The sequence below is a fragment of the Mytilus trossulus genome, chromosome 2, assembly GCF_036588685.1.
Source record: "Mytilus trossulus isolate FHL-02 chromosome 2, PNRI_Mtr1.1.1.hap1, whole genome shotgun sequence".
Taxonomy (NCBI): domain Eukaryota; kingdom Metazoa; phylum Mollusca; class Bivalvia; order Mytilida; family Mytilidae; genus Mytilus; species Mytilus trossulus.
Window position 1 is genome coordinate 90,985,941 of NC_086374.1, and position 18,438 is coordinate 91,004,378.

General features: G+C 32.9%; 1 protein-coding gene across 4 annotated transcripts; it reads left to right on the forward strand.

The window, feature by feature from the left end:
* The first annotated feature begins 522 nt into the window (after positions 1 to 522).
* Positions 523 to 17,668, forward strand: LOC134708335 (uncharacterized). 4 transcript variants are annotated; one of them, XM_063568784.1, is made up of 4 exons: positions 523 to 683; positions 1,449 to 1,520; positions 15,475 to 15,721; positions 16,734 to 17,668. In XM_063568784.1, the coding sequence occupies exons 3-4, from the start codon at positions 15,494 to 15,496 to the stop codon at positions 17,349 to 17,351; spliced, it is 846 nt and encodes a 281-aa protein (XP_063424854.1). In that variant the 5' UTR covers positions 523 to 683; positions 1,449 to 1,520; positions 15,475 to 15,493; the 3' UTR covers positions 17,352 to 17,668. The 4 variants fall into 4 exon arrangements, with proteins under 4 accessions (XP_063424854.1, XP_063424855.1, XP_063424853.1 ...); XM_063568785.1 differs by having other exon boundaries at positions 1,494 to 1,520; XM_063568783.1 differs by lacking the exon at positions 1,449 to 1,520.
* Positions 17,669 to 18,438: the final 770 nt, after the last annotated feature.

Below are 18,438 nucleotides of genomic sequence, written 5' to 3' on the forward strand. Positions count from 1 at the left end.
TATGTATTCATACGCCAACATGTGTGTACGTTGTTATTGTTAATATAGATAATATAAAAATTTCTGTGAGTCTTATTTTTGATAGAAATTTATAAATTTATAATGAATGGCAATAATTTATTTTGATTTTATTGAACCATAAAACTAATTTTTGGCTCATCACATTTTTACATAATCCGTTCGCGGATTATTCAATGTGAAGAGTCAAAAATTAGTTTTATGGTTCAATAAATTCAAAATAGATAATAGCCATTCATTAAATAACTTCTACAAATAATGGTCAACTGAACCAATGTGCCAGTTTTATGTGGATAAGCACATCTACATATAATTTCCACATTTTAGTACAAACATTCATGAAATTAGTGGTTTGTGATGCGTTGATGGTGTTGTTACAAAAACTGACATATAAGAAGCAGTCGCTTTTACCGCAGACGTTATTTCGGTCGTTGATCCGGATTAAACAACAAGTACGTTGTTAACATTATCCGGGAAAAGATCCCGGTGTCTGTACCGAGTAATTATATATAGTGTACGTTGTTACGTTCTACAACTGCTAACATCTTATACTGTGCAGTATTAAAATATACTGTTGTTAGTGTTACTAGTGGACTAATTTTACTAATAGATCTCCACTATTACTGGCTAACATTGCAGGATCGGGTGTTTTGACTGACATACTGGTGAGCATAGAAGTATATTAAGATCTAAATTCCAAGATAATAGAGGCATAACTCCTACAAAAAGTGTCCGCATCTGTCCTCGACATAGCGAGGGTTGTATTCTAACAAAAAGATGAGTGTTTTTACACTCTTTCATGTTATGTATACAGAATGCATGATTTTTCAGTTCTTTAATAACGAAAATCAAGACTTGGAGAAAAGTTCACAGAACTGTAGAACAATCATAAAACTCTGCTGCGCGTAAACACAAAATAAAAGAGAGGCATGTATCATACAGAAGAAGTAAAGAACGGCGCTTGGAAGCCAATGCACCATGCATAGATAAACGATAAAAATTAGCGACGAGTTACCAATTCTAACATCTACCGTACTTAATCTTAAAAGTATACAAAGTTAGTCATCTTAGAATCTTCCTATTTGTAGTTCTATGTTTAGAATCTGTCTAGTTTTAGATCTATATTTAGCTTTCGTCACTGCTTCATTGATTTTTTTGCTGTGTTAAGACTAAACCAAATACGCATACACTATACACATATTTATATTTCCCTAATTGAGAAAATTTCGATCTAAAATAAATCAGCAAAAACAGTTTATTTTCATGCCGTTTTAGGGAAGTTGTTATTTAAAATTGTTTTGTTTTATGACGACATGCTCTATATCGTTTCCTACAAATTACAATTGTCTACGAATTGCCAGAATATCCTTGACCATTATTGATTGTCATACAACATGTAAGCATAAAATATCGACAATATCTCTACACAGTTTAACTTAATGTGTGTGCAATAAATTGAAGCATGACAATTACAGAATGAGCAGGATGTACTAATAACAGACGTAAGTATTTAACTAATCATATAATCACGGGACTATTAGTCCAAGTATAAATCAAAACATTTTTAACTACAATTAGTACTCAGATAATAAGTAAGTTGATCTGGTCGCGTCTACTTTTTTTTATATACAGACCTTCTAAAATTCAAACTGACCACACGCACGATACACGCACGGTGAACGCACGATACACGCACGGTGAACGCACGATACACGCATGATGAGCGATGAGCGTTACACGGAGGATTAACGCAAAATGAATGATGAACGCACGATGCACGATGCATGATAAATACACGATACACGCACGTTGAATGATTCATTGACGAATGAACAACGAACGTTTTTTACACGATTCTCAAAGCTATTATATTTAAAATAGTATTTAAAATTTATATGCATTGTAATTAAAGTCAATACTTGTAGCTGTTTTGCCGATACCAGCATAAAAGATAATATGCTATTTTGCCAGCTCAGATTCAAATAAATAAATTAAAGTCGGCTATTTTATAGGCACCGGAAATATTTCTGAACTTAGACAGAAGCTCCTACCCATAAAAATATAGTGTCTTGATTAAATTTCAGCCTCAGAGTTCAAGTTTACAGCTTGATCGAAGGCGAGACATTGTGTTCCGCGAAACCCTAAATTAATTTTATTTCATACAGTTAAAAATCTTAATTTTATAACGCCCGCGTCACACTGTCCCGATTTTTTTATACGATGGGCATCCGAATGCGAAAATTGTACGAAGTTGGTCCCGATCTCGTTAAAATACCAAAAAAGTACGATGAAGAAAGAAGTCTATACGATGGTGCCGAAATTATATACGATAGCAAAAGATGGACATACGAAGGTTAACAGAAGACGGGTATTTAAGCTTCAAAGGTCAAAGGTCAAGGTCACAGTGGCAGTTGTAATACAAGACAATATCACCCTTGTAGACACTCTAAAACCAACATGCTTCAAAAGATTTTAACCACATTTGGTATATTGTTCCTCCCTGTAATGATCTGACAGTTTTTACGTTCAAGGCCAAAGGTCAAGGTCATGCAGATGGACTTGTTTTTTCTCCTTGAAATAGCATAATACACAGGAAATTGGTTGCTAATTTTTTTACCTGCTGGTTCTAAAGACAATATTAAAGGTATTTCCAGTTACTGAATGTTTTGGTTGATTTCTAAAAAAATAGTTTATGTATCAAATATGCGTATTTTTATCATTGTCATATACAAATATAGTGTCCATATTGGTCCTCAATATGTTACATACAAGGGGATGCCACGCTCGGCATCGCATTGTTTGAACTGTAAAATGTGTGCACTAGTCTGAATAATCACCCATAATTATGCCCATGTTTACTGATCTATCTTAAAGGTAAGGTAATGGGTTCGTTGATCCCTTTATTCAAAAAGAGCTCTTTCCAGGAGAATATTATAATAATATAGACAAAAGGAAGGATGTGGGGAAAATGCGGCAAAATATGACATAGAATACAAAGTGGTGATGGAGTAAACATTCGTGTGACAACAACAAAAAAATAAAAAATCAGAATAATGAAGAAAAAGTTGATTTCCCTATATACGTGTACCTGCAGTGTTGGTGTACGAGGCACGTTCATGATTTTCATTATGTTACTTGATATGAAAAATTGACAAAAAATAATATTTTACTTGTAAAAGTAAATCCCGAGCCTGTAAAAGCTGCTCTCCTTGTTCCATTTGAATTAATAGAAACAACGCTGTCGCTTTTCTTGTTTTTGTAGAATTATATGATATGAGCTCCATGTTTTGTGAACGTCTTTCTTAACTGTCGTATTAGACTGACCAGCGCATGGCACTTAAAACATATTTTAGCGTGACAATTAACTTACATTTAGCTGGATTTATTGCCGTCGTAGTTCCATCTTGTCGCCTTCGTACTTTTATTCGGTGGCAACACGACGGGACTACGAGGTCTTCACGAAGTCGTGTTGCCATCGTAAGACCTTCGGGTAGCTTCGTGTAGACATCGTAATGTCAAAACTGCCCGATGGAAACGATGGAAACACGAATGCAATACGATGTTCAAAGATACATTCCCGGTGACAATACGATGGTGAGGATGGTGATACGAACTCAATACGAACCCTCAACATCGGACGCACATTCGGGGATTTTTTAACATGTTAACAAATTTAGAACACTTCCCGAAGTTGTCCCCGAAGGCTAGAAAAAGTGACCGATTGTTCTACGACGGTTAAAGATGGCACTACGAATCCGATTTGAATACGATCAGTCCCGATTTTGTAAATTTCCATAATCGTGTTGTCATCGGCGTTAAAATCGGGACAGTGTGACGCGGGCATAATTTATGCATACAATGTCCGACGCATTATGGTTTATTGGGCGTATTGCATTTCCGCTAATTATTCAAAGTCCCAATACTACGTTTCCGCAAATTTAAAGTATACGTTTCCGCAATTTGTATTTATTACTTTTCCGCAAATTTACCTGGTAAATTATAAAGATTTGAATGTACATATATGATAAATTATTTATTTTTTATTTTTGATAAAACAAATGTTCTGATATCAGTATAGCTACAATTTACTAGATATAACTAGTTGACTCGGGTAAGGATGAGTTACACTTCATTGAGAAATCTTTGGTTTGGCTTACTTGCCAACTGACATGTTAAAGAAAGCTTTGTTGAATTAATTGCCGATGCTCCATTTGACCATGGTAGTGTTATATTGGCGATATAATATTTCCATGATCTGACGATAAATGCATGAGGTCTGCCGATAATATATTGGAATTTCATGTGGATGGCAATTGAGATTTTCACCAAGCATTTGGGCATCACCCCTGACCAAGAGGAAAAGAGAACAACGAATGGTGTCGAGTCTTTTAGTGCCTACCTAAACGAGCAGTTTCAAGCTAGCCATCATACCATATTATCTTTGTCGATGTGCTATTGAAACTGAAGACAACATCTTACATAAAGATGAGAAGTCTAACTGTAAAATCACTCGTTCGGAAGTATGAAAAGGAGAAGATGGACTTCTTCCTGAACAAAAAAAAAGAACTTGTAAACGGTGAATGTGCTGCTATAGACTTTGCACGACGTGTTGGCTACAAATATTTGCCAGAACTGACTTATGAACTCATATGAAGATATTTTTGAACATACGTTTTCATACATTTTAATGTTTTTTTTACTTACATGTTATGATGACTTTTAACTAAATGCATATTATTTTTTTTATTATGGCTTTGCTTTCGATCAATAGGTATTCCTTAATTATTTGCGGAAAAGTAATAATTTATTTTTTCCGGCATAGTTACTTTTTTTCCGGAAAAGTAAAATATTTATTTGCGGAAACGTAAACTTTTTTTTCCGGAAACGTCATCTTTTTTTCGCGGAAAAGTAATGCCAATTTGCGGAAACGTAAAACGCCGGGTTTATTCCTTAAATGCCAACATTCTTTGATCTACCTACAATCTACCTGTAAAATTATGTTGGCGTTCAAGGAATAGGTGCAAGTGGTTATCACAACAAAAGTGCATGCTTATCAAAACAATCACACTAATTAAACATGATAGGTAAATTACAGGTAGCTAAATCTAATTCATATTTGTCAAGTTGTTGAAAGTCATTTTTTGCTGTTACTGCTGGATGGATTTTCTTAAAACTAACATTAAATAGTGATGCATCACAAACTCAATATGTATATATTGTCAGGAATTCCAGTTTACAAAAAAAGTCTTTCAACCTTTGATGTTGCATTTTTTTTCAATATTTTCATAGTTGTATGTGCTCTAATACATGTATCCTCCCACATCAATTGATAGTTGTGTTTTTTAATTTGTATCTTGTGTTGGATTACTTTCTTTATTTTGTTCATTTGTTAAGGATCATTTCTTGGTTTTTATTCTACATTTTTTTTGTAAGTGATTCATAAGAAACTGCTTAGTCGCATCTATCAGAATTCTTGTTACTCTTTTTTACGGATTATATTGAAACTGTGTTGTGGAAGATATTTTCACTCCTTTTTTATAGCATACAAAGAAGAGAAATAAATCTATTTTGAACCATATATTATTTATTTGTACACAGTGCACACAGCAGACAATACAAATAACAAAAGCAAACATTTAGCAAATTGACAAAAAGCACTACATATTTGATCTGATAATAATTGTTGAATAGTTTAAACACGCACTTTTCACATTTAATAGTCTATTACAAGTGTAGAAGATACGTGTCTGCAAACTGTAAAGTTTTCATCTCTCTGTTGGCGTGTCGCTGTTTCAGGTTACCGAGTCTAGTCTCAATTTCTCTGTATTTTCTTTTTCTGTTGAAACGTTTACCACCGGCGGCGTACTGCAGCATTTGACACCTAGAAGCAGCTTCTTAGCGTTGTATTAACAGCTCGATCAACTTGTAGATATTTGGGTGCGGAGTCTGGACGATTTTCTTGATCTTTGAGTGCCACCCCTGTAAGTTGTTGGTTGTTCTGGGTCCTACAGTGTTGTAATGGTTCCACAGGTGACGGTTGCCTTCTACCCAGTACTCTGTCACATAGTCTGTAAATCTTACAGTATTGATGTCAGCATCTACATTCTCTTAGTCTTGGAGAGACTGAAACCAGACGTCCTCAACCTCATCAGTTGGTACCATTGGAAGAACTGCTGCTCGTCTCACCAGTCTGTGGATGTCCTCGTTGTTCGAATATGGAACTTGCAGGCCACACTCGAGTTTTGCGCCAGATACACTTGGTGTAGTGAAAAAAACAGCCTTTCTTGGTGATGCCAGGAAACACTGTAAATGCTGCATTGTGTGCTGCTGTCTCATAGTCTAGTACTATAGTCTCTGGTTGAAGTTACAGTTGGTTGTTTTGACAGTAATCTTTGAGTAGTTGGAAGAAACGGATGTAGGTTGCCTGGTCTTTCCCTGGTAGTAACGCAAAGACGAGTGGATACATAGCCCCATCTACAAAGCTGTGTAGGCAGTACAACTGGTAAAAAGAAGATGGCCAACTGTAAAAGGTGCTTTCAACAAGACATCTTTCTTTCATTCTTTTGAGTACTTGATCAACATTGAGTTGAACTGGATCTGAAGGATGATTATGTAGATCTCTGATGGTAACAGGTATTCTATTGAGTGTGTTGATGGTAGCTGTGCAGTCAGACTTTACACATATCCAGTAGCATCTGTCTCCACGTTTAATCTTTACTCTGTACTTGTAGTTATTGTAGACCAAGTTTTCTTTACCAAGACGATTCTCAACAAACTGTATATTTAACTGTGCATTAGCCATACTTAAAAATGAATGACATGAACGGTTACGGTTATATGTTTTTGGTGGACGGCTTACCAACTGGTAATTGCGCCCTGGTGACTAAATTAAGAATTAGTCCATTATAGTAATATTTTACTTTGGAGATAATTCTATTTAAATAAAAAAATTAGAAGATAAATATATATTCAAGGCGACTCTCTTTGTTTACAGGTGGTGCGCCTTATTAACCTATACTAGTTTAAACTTATTGTATTAAATTTAAATAGAAATAAAACTAATATAACAAATGCATGTTTGTTTTTTTTTGTTTTTTTAAACTTTTATAAGGGATTGTGAAATTTGGTTTTTGAGACTTCGGCTTTTTCCCTATACTTTTTCATCTAATTTTTAACTAGAAGAACAAGTACTGTATGTTTTTTTGTTTTTTCTCCATCTGAGGTTGTTAGTGTTATTGTAAAAAATAAGGTATTATGTCACTGATTTATGTTTGTTTTAAATATGAAAGTCAATATTGCTTTGTCGTATTTCTTGAATACTATAAGTAGACTATGTTTGATCAGTTGCCCCAGCCAGTGGTCCCGTGAGAATCGTGTATACGCACTATCTCACGGAAGATACAAACCATGATAGTGTAGGTTAATTGCAACCTGGAACAAGGCATCGTCGTGTGCTCTGATCGATGATCAGTCTGGCAGAGAACAAGCCCATGTCTAACTCCCGAAATGCAATAACTGTTTCATGATATACCCCCCTGAAAATCCAAATTGTATAGATAGAATAAAAAAAAAAAATAATAATTAAATAAATAAAATTATTATTACTTATAAAAATAAACGGGGCATACTACTTCTAAATTAATTACAAGGGTTCCAGTTTTAATTGTACGGGCTTTTTTTGTCTTTTTAGTACAATCGATGTACCTTACGCTGGCTCCATTGTTTTCTAAGCTTTGTACATGTCAAACTGGATTCAACTTTTAACTTAGTTTCATACCCTGTATGTCACGACTACCATGTCTGGGGGCGACCACTGGTTGGCACCGCTAATCTACATACATGTCTACAAGTAATGCATACGACTTTTAGATAATTTTATTTGTAAGAATTTTTTTTGTTTTTTTTGTTTTATGTTAGTTGTAGCTTTAGGTTCTTAAGGGCACTCATATCTTAATACATCTTCTGTTTGTTTATTTCTCAGTTGAACTATTTATTTGACCTTGTAGTATTGTTGTTAGTTTCCATATGCAATCAAGCAAGGAAAATGTGGGTGTGTTTGATTGAATGTGTTGTTAATAAATCACGTCCTTGTATCTGGGTGTGTATGCACTAGTGTTGTAACACGTGTTGGTATTGGTGGTATTGAAGAACTTGGGTAAGTTTTGTGTTTTCATATTTACTTTCTAACCTGTTTTTCTTATAATTCTTATTTCTTTTTCCAGTTTTTTTTTTTAATTTTATTACGGATATTATTCTTTAAATGAATATGTTTAGATATATCTTATCTATAATACTAAAATTACGAGGTCCAATTTGTCAGCCGTCATCGGGTAAAAACGACAAATCAAAGAATTCGACTATATATATAACTAATATAGGACAATGGTGTAGATTAAAAATTACACCACTCAAGACCCTTTTGTTTTCCAAACAATTAATATTGCCAATAATTAACAAGTTCCGGGTCGAATCCGATACCGATACCAATAGTATATTCATCGGTTACCTATTACCTTATCTGTACGTTCCGCATTAAACAGGCGCACCACCAAACGGTGTATTTAGGATTTTGCAACAAACACGGGTCATAATCAAAGGGCTGACACTACTAAATTCAATCATTGTCAAATTGTTCCCTATTGTATTTTTATTCAACAATCAGCAAGATTTTCTAAGATAACTAATATAGGACAATGCTGTTGATTAAAAATACTCCATTCCTGGATAGCCAGAACCTTTTGTTTTCCAAATAATTAATATTACCAATAATTGATAAGTTCCAAGTCGACGGGTTCAAACAGAAAGATTTGAAAGCAGAGAAAACTGTGTATCTTATAATCGACATGACTTTATCAGATGACAATACCAATTACTAAAATAAGGCTTATATATATATATATAATTAGGCATAATTAGGCATAGTTATATACTTTAAATCAGTCACGGACCTGCGATATCACGGGTGTGTACTTGTATATATATATTTGTCTTTGCATGCTATCAATTTCAGCCAAACTTAGGCTAAATGAGTTTCAGAGTATCTAGTATAAATTTTATATTTTATTTCCTTGTATGTCAAGAAACATAGCTCCTATGGCTAAAATAGAACATAGGAGAAAATGATTATTTTTTTGGCTTTTGAAGAAAATAGGACGATCCAAAGAACATTTAAATAAATTGAAAAGCCAAAATAATCATTGATGAGAGATTTAACCAAAAGAATTAAGGTGAGCGATTCAGGCTCTTGAGAGCCTCTTGTTTCTTTAATTTATATACATGTATATCATAACATTTAAGAAATCAACTGTTGATCTATTCGAAGCTTTAATTTGAACTCTGATTGAAAATGATGTTTTCAGGAAATTTAATACAAATGAGCTTACTTCTTTTAAAAAAATGTAGTACAGAACTAAACGAAAGACATACAAATTTTTTTAAAGATCTATTTTATTATTTCAAATCTATTTTCTTATTTAAATATTAAAGCTCTTTATAAAATATTGACAAGCACATCCATCCATTTGTTTCAAAAGCTAGATATAAAGTAAATTTAGATAGGAGATCTGGTTACTCATAATGCAGCTTGAGACAATAGATAGAATTAAGGCAGTTGCTAAACTCTCAAGTATTGTTGATGCATAATTTTTTATTTGTACTACAAAGTGATAACATACATATTTTACTCTGAAAAAGGTTATTTTTCATCAAACTACTTTCTTACATAAGTAATCGAAATGTAATCGAAAAGTAATCGATGATTACATCAATTTTTTTGCTGTAATCGATTAAATTACGATTACATGTAATCGATAATGTCTTCGATTACAGATCACTGTCGATTACTTGAAAAAATGTAATCAATTACAATCGATTACGATTACAGATTACGATTACCCCATCCCTGCTACCTAGTTCTGTTGTTTGTTTTTGTTGTTTGTTTCTTTCTTTTCAGAATTTAATTGCAATTTACGCATTGTTTTATACGAATGTCATATGTTTATATGTCCCCTTTTGTGGCATGAACAAAATTAATTATGGGTTGGACTGATTGTGCTTTTTCGCTAAGCAGACTTTGTATCGAAAAATTAGTAACTCCTTGTGCTATTAACTCTTGTAACATAACATTTCTGTTATCGCTATATGTAGTGCACTCTAGCAGAAAGTGTTTTGCTGTTTCAGGTGCTCTACCGCAATTTTCACACATTTCAGAATTTTTAACTCCTATTTTGAATATTAAAAAAGATGTTTTTTTAATTTAGTATATCCAGTTCTAAGTTTCTTTGCGCCTTATCATTTTTGGTAAGGACACCTTCAATGATATTTTTTCCTTTATTTCATACAAAGGTCTACCCTTTTTGTTGGAATCCCAGTTAGTTTGCCACATAGTTTTAAGTATATTTGTACATAAAGTTTTAATATCTTCTTTATATAGTGGTGTATTTGCATATATAATTTCATAATTCAATGCATGTTTTTGCTTGCATATCAGCTAACTCATTTTCCCAGATACCTACATGGCTAGGAATCCATTCGAGCACGACATTTACTTTTTCCACTATCTGGTTCTTTGGATCTGTCAGTATATGTTTTTATATAATTTGTATAATTAGTATCAATGAGGATATCGCCCTCGCTTTTGATAAGATGTGGGAGGTCCTTTTTTGTTATAATATTGTGTAACTGGGTGCTAACATTTGGTTTAAGTAAGTTCCACGGAGGCTGTGGGCATTCACTCTGTTTATATATAACTTTTGTATCAATATCAAATGTTTGAATAACATCTTGTGCTACGCAATAGAATTGTTTTTGCTTCGGTTTAATACGGTTTTGATAGTATTGATAGTCAAAATCGTTTTGTAAACTAATTTTAGCTGGATGGAGATCATCAAAACTCATAATATTTATATATGCTTTTGTAATTAGAGATTTTCTTCTGTCCTCGTAGGGAGGGTCACCCATTTCGGCCTGTAAACTTGCAAGTGAGGCCCCTTTGATGACACCTGTACAAGTACGTAAGGCCTGCGTTTGTAAACTATCTAGGATCTTTTTTGTCGAGTATGATGCGGTATTATAAATTTGACATCCATAATCTATTTTGGATCTTATTAACGCTACATATATATTTCGTAGTGTGTGACTGTTAGCACCCCATTTGGTCCCAGATATTACCCTCATACAGTTCAACACTGTTGTGCATCTAGTATGTATGTATTGAATGTGTTTATTCCAAGTTAATATGCAATCAAATATAATCCCTAAAAATTTAACTTCTTTAACTATTTGCAATATATTGTTTCCAAATTTAAATTTGATATCAGGAATATTCTTTTTTCTATTAAATATAATACACACTGTTTTATTGGTGGATATATTAAATTCCCAAGTGTTACACCATTTAAGAATTGAATGCTTCTTTTTGTAAATTTATTGGGGTGTAAAAGCGTTGACCGAAGTACATTTTGTATATATATATATGAAGCGCGGAAGCGCTTCATTCTAAAAATGTACGCACGGTCAACGCTTTTACAACCCTATAAAGTTACAAAAAGAAGCAGTCAATACTTATAATTACATTTTTTAGCTAGGATTATAAAAACACGATTTTCATGAAGTTAAATTTTTAAATTCACCTGTGCACTTTATTGTGGGACCTCGTGTCATCATGAATGAAATATTATTGTCTCATGCAACTGCTTACGGAATAACATTTGATGTGCAATTAACCAATCAGAATAACGTATTATAATGAAACATACATCTAATGTAATTATTTATAAATATTATTTAAATCATGTTGTATTTTTTTCTGTAAAAAAGAAATACATTTTCCCGATATCCAGATAGCTCCGTCATCTGCAAACTGTGACATTTCAAAATTTTTAATGCAGTCAGTGAGGTCGTTTACCATAATATTAAAGAGAGTAGGGATTATGCAGCTACCTTGGGGCGTTCCATTTTGAAGTATATATATTTCTGAGAAAGTGTCATTAATTTTGACTTGTATAGTTCGATTTGTAAGATAATCACTAACATAAGCAAGCATGTTTCCTTTAATTCCTAGTTTAATCATTTTTTTTCAGCAAGCCATGTTTCCAGAGCATATCAAATGCTTTCTGGAAGTCAATAAATATACCTATAGTGACTAACTTTTTCAAAAAGCTCTTTTGAATGTCATTGTCTAATCTAATACACTGTTCTAATGTGCTTCTGTTTTTTCTAAACCCACTCTGGGTGGGTGCATACAACTTATTTTTTTCTAAATACCATTTTTAGCGATTATTAACTATTTTCTCCATAATTTTATTGAAATTTGAAATTAAGGAGATTGATCTATATGACAAGGGGTCGGAGTGGGGTTTACCAGGTTTTATATGTGGGATAATAATTGCATGTTTCCATGTTTTGGGTAGTTCCTGTAAAAACCATATTCTATTAAAAAATAATAATATAATACTTAAGGATTTGTTCGACATGTGTTTGAACATATTGTAACCAATTTTATCTTTTCCTGGTGCACTGTTATTTGTGTCATTAATCGCATCTTTTAGTTCATTAAGTGTGAACTCTTCGTTATACATTTATACATGGCAGTCTGAGTTATCTTTATAGAATTGTACTAAATTAGTATGATTATTTTCTATTTCTGCTTTGTGTTTTTAATTTTAGAAGGTCTGTACAATACTGAATACAATACAATACTATAATAATTTATTAACGTCTCACGGTCAATAATACATTCTAACATGACGTCCTTCAAACGCTTTGAGTACACACCCGTGGTAAAATATGAATATATTGCATTGGCTGTTCCGATCGTACTCCCACGTCATATGTTTTTTCATGAATGAAGTACACGACGTCATAGAATGATGACGTTATAATTTAAGCATTTTACGGGAAAATACACGCTTTTGATACCGAAAATCATCACAACAAGGAAACGTAAACAAACGATGCTAAAATGTGGTATAAGCCCATTTTTTATATACATAGAAGACATATAAGTAAGTTATCATTAAAATTCATCCAAATCTATCTAAATAAGTTTTGTGAATAGTTTGAGCATGTCACTTATTCTGTTTGTTCCGTTCTTTTACGCCAATCTAAAAGTGCGTTAATTTATGGGAACGGCAAATAATGGCCTCCGCCTAGAGCGCTTCGATCTACAAAAAATGCCGTATTAATCGAAATAATTCATGGGGGCTTGAATATATCTAGATTTTACCACGGGTTGTCCCTTTATGCCGATATTTTACCCCTCGCTATCGCTCAGGGTAAAATATTTGTCATAAAGGGCCAACCCGTGGTAAAATAACGATATATTCAAGCCCCCATGAATTATTTCTTAAGTATACACATTTCACATTGTAAAAGTAAACTTATTAAAAATAATTAATGCCATTCTTTATGAGGCTCGAGGGTATAAAAATTTCAGAAAAAAATTACGAATACCCAACATGTACTTTTATTTACATTGTATTTTGACCTGTAACAATGGTTTACTTTTACAAATTGTGACTAAGATGGAGAGTTGTCTCATTGGCACTCATACCACATCTTCATATATCTATTATTGATATTTCTTGATAGACTTTATACGATACTTTATTTACCCCAATCTTAATGTACTAGTAATGTAGGACTAAAATAGAAAAAAAACTCTTGCCGATATTGTCTTGTATTTTAAGAAGCTAAAAACTACCTTCTAGTGTTTAACAAATAGTATGGTTACGAATTTTTTTTTAAACTGAAAACCTTTATTATAAAAATGCGTTAATTTTGCATCTTTCAAAAACCTATGACAACTTAGATCTATCTCGTGGCAGGGAACTTTGAACACAGACAAAATGGCACTGCAGTGTTACAAAATACATTTAAAGCTGTATTTCACAACTCATGTCTATTGACTTGTATATAGATGTATGAAGATGTGGTATGAGTGCCTATGAGACAACTCTCCAACCAAGTCACAATTTATAAAAGTTAATCATTATAGGACAACGTACGGTCTTCAACACAGAGCCTAGGTCAACTTTACGAACAGGAAGTTATAAAGGGCCCCAACAATGACGCGTAAAAACATTCAAACGGGAAAACAAACGGTCTATAATCTATATAAAAACCCAGAAATGAGAAACATTTATGAATTGCATGAACAAAAGACAACTACTGACCAGCAGTTTCATGACTTAGCACAGGTGCAAACAATTGCAGCAGGATTAAACGTGTTAATGGTACCAAACCTTATCCCGTATCTGATTCAATAGTGTAACATCACAACATAGAAAGACACAGTCACTATAAAATATCAATTGGAATGGTTAAACTCAATAAAAAAAAACATTGTTGTTTTTCATGTCAAATTCATCAATACCAAAGACATAGTTGCTTGTTCTTCACTGAAATTTTACTCTACGTTTTCTGTAATAACCACTGCTATAGAATAAACAAGGGAAGGTTGAGCGCTATAAAACTCATATATATCATATCAATATTAAATCCATAGTATTTGTATGCGTAATTTTGATATAACTTCAATTTGAAATCAAATTCAAGAAATTTTATTCGAGTACAAAGTTACAAACGTTTTGTCATTATTTTCAAATTTAAACAGAAGGGTTATGTGTACTATTATACTGGTATTAAAAGTACGTTTAAATTACATGACACCAAAATCGGCAATATTCGAGACTGTTTGTCAATGTGATTTTGGTTTTTAATAGTCGTGCATACATCAATACAATTTCCTGTCTCCTTTGTGATTTATCGCTGTCATACAAATACTCAAATAATAGCCCTTTCTATACTGAACGAAAACGATACGCGTAAATTATGTTTTAACTTTTTCATTTGAAAACAAACTGTTGATTTAAATTATTTTGTCAAATAATATAAAGATTTAGATAAAACACGACAAAAGAGTTACATTACCAAACGCGATACGCATGCATGCTTAATGTACGTCATTGAAGACTGTCTGGAAAGCAACTTAACACTGTACACATTTATCAATCTAAGTCGACTGACATGACATTGTAGATGCCATTCACAAAGATAGCAGGATATGCTTACAATTTCGGAGCACCGGTTATCATTTCCTGTTTTGACGTGTTTTTTTACTAAGTCTTTAGTTTGCTATGTTGTGTTTTGTATACTGTTTGTCTTCTGATAGTTTTTATCATTTTTACCATGAAATTGACAGTTTGTTTTCGATTTATGAGTTTGAATAGTCGATTGGTATCTTTTGCCTCCGTTATGGTTTTTAGAATTAACCTTTTCCTAAAGTTTTACGATACCAATACTGTCACATGTTTATTATTATTTTCATTCCTGCCCCAGCAGTTTCCTATTTTTGTCGATCAGTATACACAGGTATTTCATACCTGTAAACATGCAATATTCCATTTAACGCATTTATTAAAAGATCCTTTGTTATTTTTAAATGGTGTGTTTTAGGTGATCTAAGTGAAGAATTATGCAACGAACAAAGGCACTCTTTATAACGATTCTCACGGCCATACTACTGGTCATTTATATAGTCAACCCAAAGACGTATGGTGATCAATATCAGGTATATGGATCCACACATGCTCAGTGCGTCGGAAGCAATGATGGAATAACATCAGAAGTAACCAAAAGGAGAAACGAACTATCTAGACAATTAAATGATATGAGCAAAAAACTAGGACAAATAGAATGCGAGGTATGTACACTAGTTATTAATTTATTTGATGAACCATTGTTAAAAGGGCTCTCTTAAAACATTTTATTTTTTATTTTCTCTACTTGCTCAAACGGATTGCGTGTTAAAAATGCCTTATTAACTAGTTATAATGTACTCATTTAGTAATTCGAACTTTCAGGTTATTATATTGAGTTAGTGACCCAGAATATCTTTTAAAAATCACTTAATTTAAGAAAGATAATAGATTGTTTAATTTTAGCTGGTTAGTTATTCAAAGAAAGATAATTATAGATTGTTTAATTTTAGCTTGTAAATTGTTTATATCAACAATTAATACATGACCTGAATCGAAATGTATTTGCCTTGTGAACAAATTGGTAATATTACTGGTAATAGTCGCAGTGACTTTTTTCTCGTATTGTTCAAGGTAAAGAGAAGGGTTATACCGTTCCGTGTAAAGCTCCTTCGTGTATGTCAATGTTTATTACTTCGACAGATGTTTTTTACAGGATAGTCTTTACCATGTTTATTTTACTCTCGCTTGTAATTACTCAATTGCTTGATGGATAGTTAATGTCATGTAGCAAATATCTCATATTTATTAAAAAAACAATAAAGTGAATATTTCTATAAGAGTATAATCTAATACTGCTTTGAAACCAACCTAAACATGAGTTTTACTTACATCTCACAAAGCTTTAAAACATGTCACTCTTCAGTACACTTCTTTTAAGGCTCATAGCATATAAGGCTTGACTCCGCTCTCTGTAATGCTGCCTGCTTTAATGAAAAGTTACAAGTACATATATGGCCAACGATTAACCTTCTGAACTGAGAAGTTAGCCGGTACGATTGCAGGGGTTAGAGGTTTCCATTCGGAATCATAATTATGTTTTATTTTCGGTATTAGAGCCTTAATTTGTGATGATGTATTTTTAATCTGAATCTGAAACTCGCTGAACCATAAGTTGTATATTTGGTCATATTTCTAAGGTTAACACATTGTGTAATTCTTTATTTCTTTTTTAAGAGACAACACGTTAATAAAAATGGTGGATGGTGCAGGCATTTAAGTTTGGAAGCAACTGGAGAACATAAAACCGATTTCAAACTTGTAAAGGGTTTATCGCGATTCCTTGAAGGGAAAAACGTAGGTAGCTTTGGGGATGGACCCGGTGTTTACAAGCGTGAAATACTCAAATTAGGACAAGTCAAATCCTACGATGCATATGACGGAGCGCCATTTTGTGAGGAAACGAGTGAAGGGAGAGTTCAATATATGGATCTAACTATTGCACAATATGGAATACCTCTTTATGACTGGATTGTGTCGTTAGAAGTTGCCGAACATATACCTAAACAGTATGAGAGTGTTTATTTAGATAATATATTTAGACATGCTCGGGAGGGTATAATATTAAGTTGGGCTGTGCTAGGGCAGGGCGGAATGAGTCATATTAATAATAAACCCACTAGTTATGTGGTTAATTTGATGAAGAATAATGGATTTGTCAAAGACGAGGAGCAATCAAAACTGTTGAGAAAATCTACCTCTCTATGGTGGTTACAGCAAAATACAAATGTTTATAAACGAGTTGATTTTCTGAAGTTTAAAAATGAGACTTATATGAGTCAGTACTATACGTAGAAATAATTCATCAATCAATTTAGAAAAAAAAATATATTCTTATACTTTTTTAAAGAATATTTTCTGCTTTCAATTGTTTAAACGACAAATAATGCTAGAATTTGTCTATACAAAATTCGAAATTTAGTGTCATATATATTTTAAGGTAACATGGCGTGATAAACGGGACAATACCATTGGCCGAAATTACCTCAGAAAAACGATGAGATAAAGCAGTTTTATGACAATATTTCATAGAAGAATGCTAAAATGTTAGTCAAACACGTACTTGGTGCTTTTTGTCTATATGACGCATTGTATATAAATTTAAAGTAGTATTTTTGTTTTTGAGTTTTTGTTAGGTTGAGAGGTTGAGAGGGTTTTACACCTTATGTATACTATTAAGAGCAGATTGTTACTAGCTTTTTACGAGGGATACCAATCTTCTCTATCTGCTCAATTATCTCTCAGCTATGTGTTGTTTAATTTGTTACCTATGTGTAATTTAAGTTGTTATATCGCATGTTTTAGCCTTATTGTCTTTTACAGATGAATTTCATTTAAAAGTACATTGTACTTGATATGACGTCAAGTACATAAGAAAGTTACGGGTATTAGAAAAATCAAAAGATGGTCTAGTAATTATGACAGTCAAATAAAAAATTTGAGTCAAAACGTAAAACTTAAGCATTGTCTCTGATTATTTGATGTGAATTCAATTCATTGTTATTTAAATAATCGATTTTTGATTGGTCTTGACGAGAGGGTGACATTAAAAAAAAAGTCTCCCACTCAGCCATGGGAGAGAGTAATTTGTCTCCCTTGTATTAGCCAATCAAATAAAGCCAACAGTAGTATACTGCTGTTAAAAAAATCATAAATCCATAGAGAAAAAACAAATACGGGTTACAAACTTAAACTGAGGGAAACGTATCAAATATAAGAGAACTACGACACAACACCGAAATGTAACACACACAGAAACGAACTATAATGTAACAATGGCCATTTTCCCGACTTGGTACAGGGCAATTTATGAAAATATGGCATTTTAACGTGAAGTATAATAGAGTAAACTGTCTACCTCGTATTGGCCAATAAAAATCTT

Excerpts from the sequence above, each read along its gene's own strand:
- LOC134708335 (XM_063568784.1), top strand. The coding sequence starts at position 15,494 with ATGCAACGAACAAAGGCACTCTTTATAACGATTCTCACGGCCATACTA. Across the intron at positions 15,722-16,733 it reads TAGGACAAATAGAATGCGAG|AGACAACACGTTAATAAAAA; the intron begins GTATGTACACTA and ends TTCTTTTTTAAG.